The sequence below is a fragment of the Montipora capricornis genome, chromosome 14 (genome assembly GCF_036669925.1).
Source record: "Montipora capricornis isolate CH-2021 chromosome 14, ASM3666992v2, whole genome shotgun sequence".
Lineage (NCBI taxonomy): Eukaryota > Metazoa > Cnidaria > Anthozoa > Scleractinia > Acroporidae > Montipora > Montipora capricornis.
Genome location: NC_090896.1, coordinates 25341582 through 25354081, shown reverse-complemented (window position 1 = coordinate 25354081; position 12500 = coordinate 25341582). Strand labels below are relative to the sequence as shown.

The following is a 12500-nucleotide window of genomic DNA, read 5'->3' as shown; positions in this document are numbered from 1 at the left end:
GTCCCAACTAACACTAAGTACTTTGATCCCTTCTGGCTTTGACACATTGTTGAGCTGTTCTTTGGCGAATGACCTCTCGTAATTTTCACGATCAGTTTCTAGCCCCTCCTTATTAGAGTGCCACTTGTGTAGCTCGAACTTGGCGTCATTAAAGATCTCGATAGCTTCTCGTTTCAACTGCTTAGCCTTGTCTGTAGTACTTCCTCTGGAAATAAGGTCATCGACATATACGCTCTTCCGCACTTCGTTGACGGTTTCGGGGCATTTCGTCTCTAAATTCTGAAGATGTTGCTGGATCATCCCATTTAGAAGAAATGGCGATGGGCCAAGGCCAAACACAACCCTGGTGAATCGTAGCGTTTCCACTTCCTTCGCAGTCTTGTCTACGATCCAGTGAAAGCGCAAGGCATCTTGGTCACCAACATAGGGTGGAAGCGGCAACGAGTGAGAACGCTCCACAGCTTGTTCTGCAGTAGCGGGCCGGCATGTAGACACTCATTTAGTGATGGGGCCATTTCGTGAGCTCGCGCAGACGCATCATACAGGACTCGAAGCTTTGTTGTTTCCGCACCCTCACGAACAACCGCACGATGTGGCAAATAAAACTCTCTCCCGGAGACTTTGGCAGGTGTCCGTTCTACTACGCCTTCCGCCAACTGTTCTCTTATTACGTCATCATAGTCGTCCAACATGTTCTTTCGGCGTAATTTCCACAAGAGGGAATTTAGTCGTCGCATACTTCCGTCATGGTTATTTGGTAGGGAAGGACAATTCCCTTTCCAAAGCAGGCTCGTCTCGTACCAACCTTCAGGTAATCGCGTCAGTTGCTTTTTAAACTTATCGTAGACACCAAACTAGTCCCCGGCTGGCGTATCTGCTAGGCCAAGAACATCAAGTGCACACAATCTCTCGAAGTCACAGTTCGAATTCACCGGCAAATAAACAGGTGATAAATCTTGGTCTGCGCCAGGCGACATGACTGTCCACCTAAAACGGGTATACTCCGCTACTGTGTCCCCACGACGACGACCCACACGCAAACGTTCTCCTGTCCGAATTTTCGCAAATTCGTTCGCACCCAGTATGAGATTTACAGCCACCTTAGCTTTGTCGTCGACATCATCCATGCGTACTCCCTTGAGGCGAGAGTTCCCTTCTATCGGCTGGTTGTAACAAGGGTTTTCTAAAATCAGCAACTCTCTCTTGTTGACTTTGGTGACGTCCACTTCGAGCTCAAAATCACCAGTAACTGAACTGATACCCACTCCAAAAACTTGCTTAGTTCTTGTTGTGACGCCAGTCAGCATCGCTATTTGTCTTAAACCGGTCGAATTTAAACTTGCATTAATCAAGTCGATCGCAGTAGCGGAGGCGTACGAATGACTTGCTCCACTGTCCAACAGGGCTCTAAATTTGTATCCATTAATCGTGACTACCACGACAGGATGAATTACGGCCGAGTTGCCGATGTGATGTGCTGTCATCCCTGGCTCACGTGTCTGAGCTTGAAATTGGGTGTTATCGCACAATGATGTATTATGCCTTGCGTGACATACTTGACAAGTGGACTTGCTTTTGCACTCTCCTGCTCGATGCCCAATTCCTGAGCAATTAAAACACATACGTTTCTCTAGGAAAACCTTTTTCCTCGCTTCAACACTCACAACCTTGTCACAGTTAAAAGCCTTGTGACCTGGACTCTGGCAAAATAGACAGCCTCGGATGTTCCCTTACTAATTTCTTTCATCACGTTTTGCGTAGAACGCCCTCGATTTCTCTCTTCGATTGACAGTTGTCACAGTCTTTGGCTTTGAACTTTCCATTCCTTGAACTGGATTGTTAATTGTCCATTTCTCAAGCGCCTCAAGAAATTGCACAAATGTCCATTCGCTCCAGTTTTCATGGCCAGCTCGTTCTTAATTACATCTAGCTTGTCAAATGTGAAACGTACAGCGGCGTCCAGTTTGTTTATGCTCTGAATTGTTTGCAGCGACTCAACATTGAAAAGTTGTATCTCGTAAAATTCGTGAATCTTCTTGACATCCCTTTCTCTGACAGTAGGGAGTTCCAGTATATTCCTTACGTAGGTTCCCACAACTTCGCTCGTTTTTCCATATCGTTTTGCGAGTAGATTTTTAGCCCCTATTATAACCTTCGGGGGTAAACGGAAGGCCATCGATAAGGTTTCTCACCTTCAAATCCACCAATTCTTTCAAGTATGAGAATTTAGTAACTTCAGGGGTAGAGGACTTGTCAATTTGTGTTTCGAACTGTCCCCAAAAACCGCACCCAGTCTTGTAGTGTGTGATCAAACTTTGTGATTACTAGCTTCGGCATTTTTACCACGTTGCTAGACATCGCTGTAATTTCCGGTGGCGGAGTTGAAGTTCTGTTTGAGCTTGTTTCAACTCCATTTTTTTCGTTTCACATTCTAACTCCTCTGCATGTGCACGCTCAACAGCTTCTTGCTTCTGTCTCAGTTTCTCTTTCTCCAATTCGATTTCTCGTTTGTGCTCGTAAAGAGCAGTTGCGTGCTTCAAATTGCGGTCGATCTACCCAATCTGGCGTGTCAATTCACAATTCACGCATACATTCATCCGCTTGATTCACAACTTCTTCAATTCCGCTAGCCCATTCTTGAAATGACTCTTCGTCCTCGCCATTTACGAACTTCTTCTCCTCTATTGATTCCTCTAACGTGTTCAGTGCTGTTACCATAGTCTCTGGCGAGGTTCTGTGTCTTTCTGAAGCTTCTAGATCATCCTTCTTTAGTACCTCGTCCGTCTTTTTCACTCGAAAGCTGAGTGTCTTTATTTTCCCGTTCAAATCGGCAATTTTTGTCTCCATGTTGCTTAACAACGTCTCGTCGGAGGTTCCACTTTGTCAAAAACGCACAACGAGAAACGTTTCCTGTATACTCACAATTTAATTCTTCTGCATTATAATCTACAACACTCGACTCAACTCAACAATTCAGTCAGGAAAAACTGATCGGGGCAAAGTACATTATCAGACAATCACGCAATTCTTAGTTGGTGTTAAATTATCGTCAATCATCAAGGTAATTAAATGAATTCTTCCAGTTTCCGACAGAAATAAGAGACCTTTTATCTCCAACAAAACTGTGTTTCATTATTCTTCTTCTTCTTCTTCTTTTTTTTTTTTAATATATATACGAGTAGTTTCCAATTTTTTTTTTCCTTTTGATTTTTTTTTCTCGCTTACTCGCACTTCCGCAATCGCTCGAAAGTTCCAGGTGACTTGAACAGTGTACACGTAAGCAGGATTATGCGCAATGAAGCCTGGAAAGACTTGCTTAGGCTATTTCATAAACTCCTTGATTATATACAAGGAAAAAAGATATTAATTAACTCGCAGTCATAACACAATATTCCCACACACTGTGCTTCTGAATGTGTAAAATGCAAATGAAAAACACATTGAAAATCAAACTTTCCATTTTGCAGGTGAGTGTCGTCAACTGCTCTTCCCACATTTCTTTTTTGTTGCTAACAAAAGCCTTGTAAACCATACCATAAAGACTGTACAAGTCCAGGATAAGGATCACTGTAGGTGGATGTGTTACAAAGAACCCGATTGCGTCAGTGTTAATTTTGAAAGTGAGACACAGCAATGTGATTTGAACAACGCAACACACCGAAATCATGGTGCAGAGCTTGAGGACAGAGATGGTTTCCTCTACTACGGAGCACATGTAAGAGCCAAACTTAGAATTATCAAAAATATTTCCTTCTCTCTCTTTTTTTTTCTTTTTTTCTTTCTGTATCTGTCCGAATTTATCTCCTCCTCCTCATTCCTTCTCCTTCTCATTCTCCTCCTCTTAAAACGTTCAGTCCTTATTCTTAGTGTAATGAAAGAATAACCCCTATTTCGTAAAACTCTACCCTAGTTGGCGGTAAGAGGTGATGAAGTGGATTGTCGAGAGACTTAATTTTCTCCCAAAGCTTGCGATTCTTTCAGACTAATATTCTTTAGTATAAACTCTAGTAGAATTCTTTATGCCTTCTATTTGCACAATTAGCCAATATCAAAAATATTATAATACTCGTTGTTTGTCCCCCCAAAATGTTGCATAAGCATTGTTTCAGTGAGACTGATTGGTAGCTGCTTGTCACGTGGCACTTCTGTCACGTGACAAGTTGTCAGTTGCCTGAAGAAGACCGTGAGATATGGTCGCAACGTTGTATTGCTTATGAAACATTTTCTCTTTTAGGTCCGGATAACGATTTAGATCTACTCGAGTTAATTGTTTCTATTTGCTCTTGGGACTTACAATGGTCCCAAGAAAAAACTAGGAACAATGCTTACGCAAAATTTTGAAGGGACAACAAAAAGTATTATGGATTTTTTTTACAGCTGAGCTCCACGCGCGCGGAGCACAATAATTAAGAAAATATGGCAACCCATAAAATTTTGGTTCTATAGCTATGACGTCATCGACCGTCCCTACGTCCGTACGTCTTTACGTACGTCCGTACGTCCATGTATGCCAATGTGACCAGTATCACGCTAGTTTACAGCATACATCTTTGATATTGGACATCCATGTTATGGTCAATTTTCACCTGTCAAATCAAGGTATCCACTGACCAGTATCACGTGACCATATCCTGGGCTTAAGTTTAGAGCCCATTGAGGTCAGCTGTATTCTTAAGTTGACTGCTAACCAGGTACTGGTTTTCGATTGGATCGCAGGTTCAACCCAGGTTATATCACCAAAACATAAACGAGGCTCCAATTTTCGCGGGCTTTCTGTGGCTCGACGCGACTACACGGGCATACTACGTGAACAGTATATGTCTTAACAGTCAATGCATTTCGTGTTCAGGTGGAAAACGGTTTCAATCCAGTTTGAAATATCATATCTGTGGTCCACACTGGCGGCTACGCAGTTATTCAAGTCAAGCATCGGAGGGATATAAACTTAAAGCTGAATGTTTATTTTCAATTTTTTTCGAGTTGCTTTTTTCTCTGTATTTCAAGTTTTGGCTTATCTTTAGAAGCTCTGATAAGGTTGCATGATGTCTGAAACGAAAGGAGAGAGAAAGAAAACAACAACGACAAAACAGAATACCAGTAAAAGCTCAAACTTGGTGAAAGAAGTTACTCCACAAATTCTTTACTTGGGCTCTAACCGTTTGTTGTTTTTACGGATGCATATTTTTAAAAAAGATTAGTAATTTAATTGGGTTTTCCTCTGTTCAAAAAATGAAACTCGAATTTTTATTCTCTAAAATACGATTGAACAAGCACTTTTTAATCCGTTTGCCCAACTGTTTCTCGATATGCCTCGACAGTAAGAAGAAAAATGTGCCCATATATTATAAACACGTAATCGCAATGAATTTTCGTAAAATTAGGGAGAAATATCACTAACTTGTGTTTTCAGCACCTAAAGGTTTAAAGTACTTAAGGGTCATTTGTTGGAGCGGATCTTGTTTGAAGTTTGTCCTTTCTTGGTTGCTTTGCAGTATTTTGCCGATTCTTGTTCCAAACCAAGCTGGCGTGTTTCAAACTGTGAATGATTTCGTTTTCAGAGAATTAAAGTATATAATAATAATAAATAATAATAATCAGTAAAACTCTATTTTGACATTGAACTGACAAAGTTTCCTGACGGTTTCTTATTTTAGCGTGATTCCTATTTGGCTATCATGACCGTTTACTCCGAAATGGCATTTTTTCCTTTTCCATTCGCTCGCTGAGAGTGTACTTGGCTGTTTACCATTTACCAAAAATACGGACATTTCGACGGTGGAAATTTCGATCGGGTGAAAAACGTGTTCCATTTAACTCTGAGTCAGGTCCGTTCGCCGCCCGGTGATTGAGATTTACGCGCCAAAATTAAAAATATGGCCGTGAATTGCCTGGAACTGGTAAGACCTTTCAAAACTTGTAAATGGAACACACATTTGCATCGGAAAGTTTCCAACGGGAAAACAGGACTACCATCTCAGGCGTCCCACTGCTCCCGGAAATTTTCCAGTAGAACGAACCAAAATCGTGTTCCATTTACAAACCAACTGGAATTTCCGGAAATTTTTTCTAATTATATAAATGGTAAACACTCATCGCTTCGTGATTTATGCGAGATCGGTTTTTCTGGTAAAATTTAGCGTGGAATTCATTAGTTGGGCAATGAATTTTTATATAGAATAAAGCAAAGAAAATGACAAGCAGTAACCGGAAACACCAAAACGCCGAGAATCTGAAAACCTTTTATTTTTACTAATCCTACCGGCAGTAAGAAAAAAATGACCAGGGAGCTCCGCTTTTAGCCTTGGCTAAATCTATATGTTACTAGCAAATTATTTAATCTTTAATTTTTACAAAGACCAGTTTCTTTGGCAAGAAACTGCTGTTAAATTTCGAGATCCAGTTGGATCAAAGCGGAATTGTTTCGTGTTAAATAGTAAACAAACATCCTAAGAGACATAAGAAACGACAACCACACTTGCGAACCACAGGTGGTAGGACAAAAGTGCCTAGCGAAATTGCAGGTATTTACTGAACCCTTACCGTCATTTTAGTTTTCAAAGCAGTTTGATGGGATAGTGAAAAGCGTCAGCCATCGTAAATGGGAAAAAAAGAAGTTTTGACCTAACGAGAGCATCATGAAAACGCGCAAATAATTTCTGGCCATTCGCGGCATCTGTGTGTTCTTTTAATAAATGAACTAATAACTAATATATGTTTGAGCTTTACAGCAGTAACACATAGTTGCAGTTTAATTTTCATAGGAAAATAATACAAAACTGGCAAAATAATTTTCTTCTTGACTAATTCGTTCACCTTTTTTTTGTTTCCAGAGCGCTTGTGAGACAAACCATTGTCAAAACGGAGGTGTTTGCCAATCAGGATACACAGACAAAGGATATTGTTGCGTATGTCCTATTGGCTTCACATCTGATCATTGCGAAACAGGTATAATACGAGAAGGCAACAAAAAAACACCTCAAATTATAATTATTGTTTACACCTTTTGCGCGAGTCATTTATTATTGTTATAGATGTTGACGAATATGTAACACCAATGAATAACTTCAGCGAGGATGTAGTGTGTTAATTAGATCACCTAGGGATCCTATATGTGTACATGCAAATCGGGATATATATGCTGGCGATCAATACACTGGTAATGATAAGGGAAAAATATGGAATATAATTAACATCACTTCTAACATGGACTCTGCTGATGATAACCTGGGATAAGGCGTAAATTTTGCATCCTCCCTAAAGAAAAGTACGCCTGATACAATTTCTTAACGAGTCGTCTTCCGCCGCCAGCCGTGTTGAAAAGTAGGATAGCGATGTGGGAACTCGGGGACGTGTTGAATCATTTTCCAAGTATAGAATTTCAGAGATGGGAGACCATCCTAACGTAAGAAGGAAGTTGAATTGCATAATTATTACGGTGTAGTACTTAAATCCCTTTCCTAGGTTCGTTTGGCCTCTCAAATGCGTTATATTTTGCAAAAGCCATCAGCTGTATGCTTCTCAAGTACCAGCTAAATACACACCGAAATTTAAAAATTAGATCCTCGAAAAGTACTTCTCGCCACCCGTTACTGAGCCCGACTTATGGCCCATTGATCTGACCCTTTAACTGAGCTTTCACGTTGCAGCGCATGTTGCTGCTGTTGTTGTTGCTCAGTGTTGTTGCATAGAAACTTAAAGGGAAAGTAAGGTCTTACAAATGTTTCTCTAAATTACCAGAACTTTTCCTCAGGAATTCGAAAATAAGTGCCGTTTTTTCCAGTTCCCTATTAAAATGTGAGCACTTTGAAGTTGCCTCTTTCGTGACTTGGAGAGCGCCATCTTGGATATGATGTGTTATGCGTAGCAATTGTCAACAAACGTGTTCGACCTTACCAAGTTCTTCGTTACCCGATCACTTTCTCAATGTTGTGTGATCTTTCTGCTCCAAAAAATTTTAATGTAAGATAAACTACAATAAACGGTGTTGTAGTTCAATCGGCAGTAGGCCATGTGGGCCATAAATGTGACAGGAACTCAAGCCACTAAATACTTGCAGATCCTCTGATCAATCAATCTGGGCGGCAAAAATCAGCCACAAGAAGAAAACCTTGAACATGCGACATAGAAATATTCGACTTGCGTATCTTCTTTTCTTTTTCAATTTCTTACTTATGCGACAGCTGTCTTTGATGCTTCAGCAAACGCATTTTTTCGGTTTCACACGGGGAAGCGTTTAGAATAAGCCGACGAAACCTTCAGGTGTTGCTCAATACACATAGCAAGGCTTTTTCACAGCAACAACTACCGCTTTTGGGGTGTGTTTTGACCTGCTCAAGTACGCTTTTGAGGGCGATGAAACTAGACAGACTTATTTTCACCATGAACATTACATCTCTATCCACAGTCATTCCCAATAGCGAAGGTCTTCAAGCACTTAAACACTTTTCGATCAACGCATGCGCATTGTCAAAGAAGCAAGCTTGGAAACGCTACTCCGCCTTGCCGAACTAGTTTTTACGCTTAACAGTTTTTCTTTCGCCGGCACCTATTACAAACAAATTAAAGGTGTAGCGATGGACACAAGAATGTGACCTAGCTATGCCAATCTTTTTGTAAGATTTGTTGAACACCATTTTTTTAATCAGTACAATGGCCCCAAACCTGAACTCTACGGCTGCTACATCGACGACTGCATCGGCACTATTTCATCCAGTAGAGAAGAACTCGATCAATTTATAACCTCCGTCAATTCTCTTCATCCGTCTCTTAAATGTACCTGGGAAATTTCGGAAACTTCATTGGCTTTCCAAGATATCAAAGTATCTATTAGTGACAACGTGCTATGTACCAGTGTGCACTGCAAACCTACAGATTCTCGCAGTTATTTCTTGCATTCATCGTCACATCCCCATCACATGTCAAGAAATCCATTCCTTATTCTCAATTTCTTAGACTCCGACGTCTATGTAGTGATGACTCTGATTTTTCCAGCAAATTAGAGTAGACTTGAGAAAAACCGAAGCTTCCGACGGAAAATGAAAATGGAAAGAAAAGCTGGCCAGCGAAATAAAACGTAAATGGATTTCTCAAACCTGAAAACCTGACTGCTATGTTGTCTGTTCGAATGTGTCATTTTGCCAAGGAGGACTTTAAGGGGGAACTTCGGGTATGTGAATATTGGTCTTGGTGACATTCGCTTCATACCGAAATATCAGTCAGCCAGTCCAAAATATTATTATATTGGAGCGAGAAAACTGAATCAAACACGTGCACCACATAGACGACTTTCACTGTTACATGAAGGCGCTTTTCCAGCCAGTAAAATAATCTTAACTTGAAATGTAGTTAAGTTTTGTTAGCTTTATAGATACTACTGAAAAGATTAACTCTCACCATTCGATGGAAGTTGTCACAGAGGTCTCGTAGAAAGCCACGGTACATGGGTTAAGCTTGATTTCCAGGCGTACACAAACACAAAAACAAAGATGACCGATTTCAATTTAAAATTGCCTATTTTTGAAGCATTATTGTTGCCTATTTAAACCATAGCCAGCCCAAGTTCGCGTCACTAGAGAGCGTGTAATAATTATGAGTGCAAAGCGGTGTTGCGTTACAGGCAGCCGTTGAGAATTTAAACGCGTTATAAGACTTTGTATGGGACATAAAATACCGTCGATTATAAAGCCTAAAAAACGCTCAATTTACCGTTCATTCAATAAAATGAATAAAACTGACTCACCTCTGCTGTATTCTTGTGCGTTGTGGTGCTTATTGTACCGTTTCGGGAATTCCGTGTTTTCAATGTTCTAAGACGAAGTGAAGGCTGCACACTAAGATTTCGATCGTAGTCAGCTCAGATGAGGTACAGTAATTTCATGTACAACACTTACCCCATCCCCACAGCGGCTTCTCGAACAGCTCCATGGTTACGAGTGACGCTGTGGGGAAGGGGGTAAGTGTTGTACATGAAATGACTGTACCTCATCTGGTGGAGTTAATTTAACCTCGGACACAAGCTCCGTGACTATAGATCGTTTTCACTGTCACGCAATAAAAAAATAAATCGAAAACCATCCAGTGGACTTGATGTTGTAGAAGATAAATGAAGAAGACACTTCTCCAAGTTTTAGGCCCGTGCGTTTCCCCGAACTTCAGATATTCGTCGAAATGTTTCGCAGAAATTTACAGAGCCCAGTATGAAAACGCCATGTTGGTGCACATCTGTGGTGCACCAATATGGCGGCCGGAAAATAGTGTCAACATCTGTTACTTACTTTGGCTATCTAGGCGAGTGATCATCTGTACTTAACAGACCACTATTTACTTAAGCACTTTTCCTAATGCTTTAAATTCTAAAAAGGCTCAAAACCATGAGATAAATATATATTTCTCAATAAATTTGATCGTCGCCTCGTGTCACGCACCGCTATAACTCAGAAATTCAAAATGCTCTGGTTTCCAAACGAAGCACGCTATTGAGCTTTAAAATTGCAAATGGATACAAATTTACCGCCTCTTATGCCTGATGAGGATAAAAACTTTCGTGGCTCTTTAGTTTTGGCTTTTAGAAAATGATGACGTCACGTGAAAACGATCTATTCACATGATTACCGGCTGTTATTTTCATCAGCTATCGTGGAATCGGAAGCAGAAAATGCTCATTTCCAGCCAAGTGCGTGGGAATTTTTGACGATGAAACATTCACCGAAGTTCGCAAATAATGGGGCTTTAGCTTTGCTTGAAAAAATCGCGGCTGGGATGGATTTTCGAGGCGCAAACCGCCTCTGCATGAGCTGACTACGGTCGAAATCTTAGCGTGCAGCCTTCACTTCGTCTTAGAACAGTGAAAACACGGAATTCCCGAAACGGTAAAATAAGCACCAAAACGCCCAAGAATACAGCAGAGGTGAGTCAGTTTTATTCATTTTATTTAATGAACGGTAAATTGAGCATTTTTTAGGCTTCATAATCGACGGTATTTTATGTCCCATACAAAGTCTTATAACTCTTTAAATTCTCAACGGCTGCCTGTAACGCAACACCGCTTGCAGTAAATGGAAGTACTTTCAAATCTTGCTTGGGGTTGTCAAATTATTGAAATTCAAGCCTCGATATACTTGGGAATTGTAAATTGACCTGAGAAATGGTCATACCAACGTTTTGGTCATGTTTCCTATGTCAAATAGATAAGGACTTAATGCAATGTGATTTGTCCCTTAGTTTTTACCTAAATTACTCCACTGTGTAACTTGATAGTAGTATAATAAAACTCACAAGTTAAATGAAGACACGTGATAAACATACTGCATATATTTACTCTATATTTGTTTCACATTGTGTAAACGAGGGACTTCTATATAAAACTGGGGTACAATGCAGTTACGATCAACAGACGAGGATTTGTGAAATATGATGAAAAGTTGAACAAATAGTAAAAATAAGTCATCACGTCCCCAAGTCCCCACGGCCTTACGTCCTCACATCCCCGAGTCCCCAAGGCCCCCGTCCCCGAGTCCCGGTACGGCTTTTCAACACAGCCTCTGCCGCCTACCTGTCAAGAGGTGATGTTATCATGTGTCATGCTATGAATGCGAGCCAATCAGAGGGGATCATTTGCACGTTACGATTCAAAGGCAGTGTTTATATGGTCTCGGGTACCCGAGAAACCCCTCCTTCCTGAGACAACTTTATCGAGCATTTATATGAGAACTGCGTGACCGAGACATAGTTGACCCTACTTAATTATGCATAAGATCGTAAATGGAATGAATGAATGAACTTTATTTAAGTGTCGGAGCACTTAGCTAAATATAAGCTAATTGTGGACACTAAAAGAAGATTCCAAATACAAAATTAAAAAGAAAAAAGCTAACGCTTAAAGCTAACACTCTAAAATTCTTAATTTAGCTGTTGGTTTGAGTTGTTGATTATCGATGTCGAGGGTACATTCATCCTTTTCTTCCTTGTCAACGTTTCGAGACGTCATTGCTAAAACTTGGTACTTCTTTGGGCTAGCATGGAGAAGATTCGCCTTGTACCATTTTGATACATTTTCAGCCTTTTTTCTGAGTTCAGGGATCCACTTATGTCCAGGTTTGACCCTAATTAGATGCACGCCCAATTTTGACATCCAACACGAAGTGTTTTTTTTCACGTACTCTGAGACGCTGCAATGGCCGACACACGTGTTTTAGTGGAGGAGGAAACCGAAAATGCGATAGAGGAACTAACTAATTCGCTGCTATTTAATAGTGCTAAAAACCAGGTTAAATGTAATGGCTCGGTTGACGTTTTGAGTCATTTCTATTTCAAACACTTGGTTTATCAACAAACGACGTAACGAAGTCTGGCAATGGAACGTGTACTGTGTGGGAGACTTCAAGTGTGACCTTCAATCTTTACACGAAAACCAGAACCCTTCTCATACAAGGAAAAGCGGTGGATTATAGAGGAGAGATACTTCTGCATATCATATACAAGCAGTTAAAAATCAAAATTCT

At 40.5% G+C, this 12500-nt stretch overlaps 1 protein-coding gene across 1 annotated transcript in view; it reads left to right on the top strand.

The window, feature by feature from the left end:
* The window catches only part of LOC138033202 (uncharacterized), a 44197-nt gene that overhangs the window by 10008 nt on the left and 21689 nt on the right, over positions 1 to 12500 (top strand). Inside the window, exons 2-3 of the mRNA XM_068880967.1 lie at positions 3468 to 3715; positions 6831 to 6945. Coding sequence (XP_068737068.1) covers positions 3468 to 3715; positions 6831 to 6945 — 363 coding nt within the window. The remainder of the gene's footprint in view (positions 1 to 3467; positions 3716 to 6830; positions 6946 to 12500) is intronic.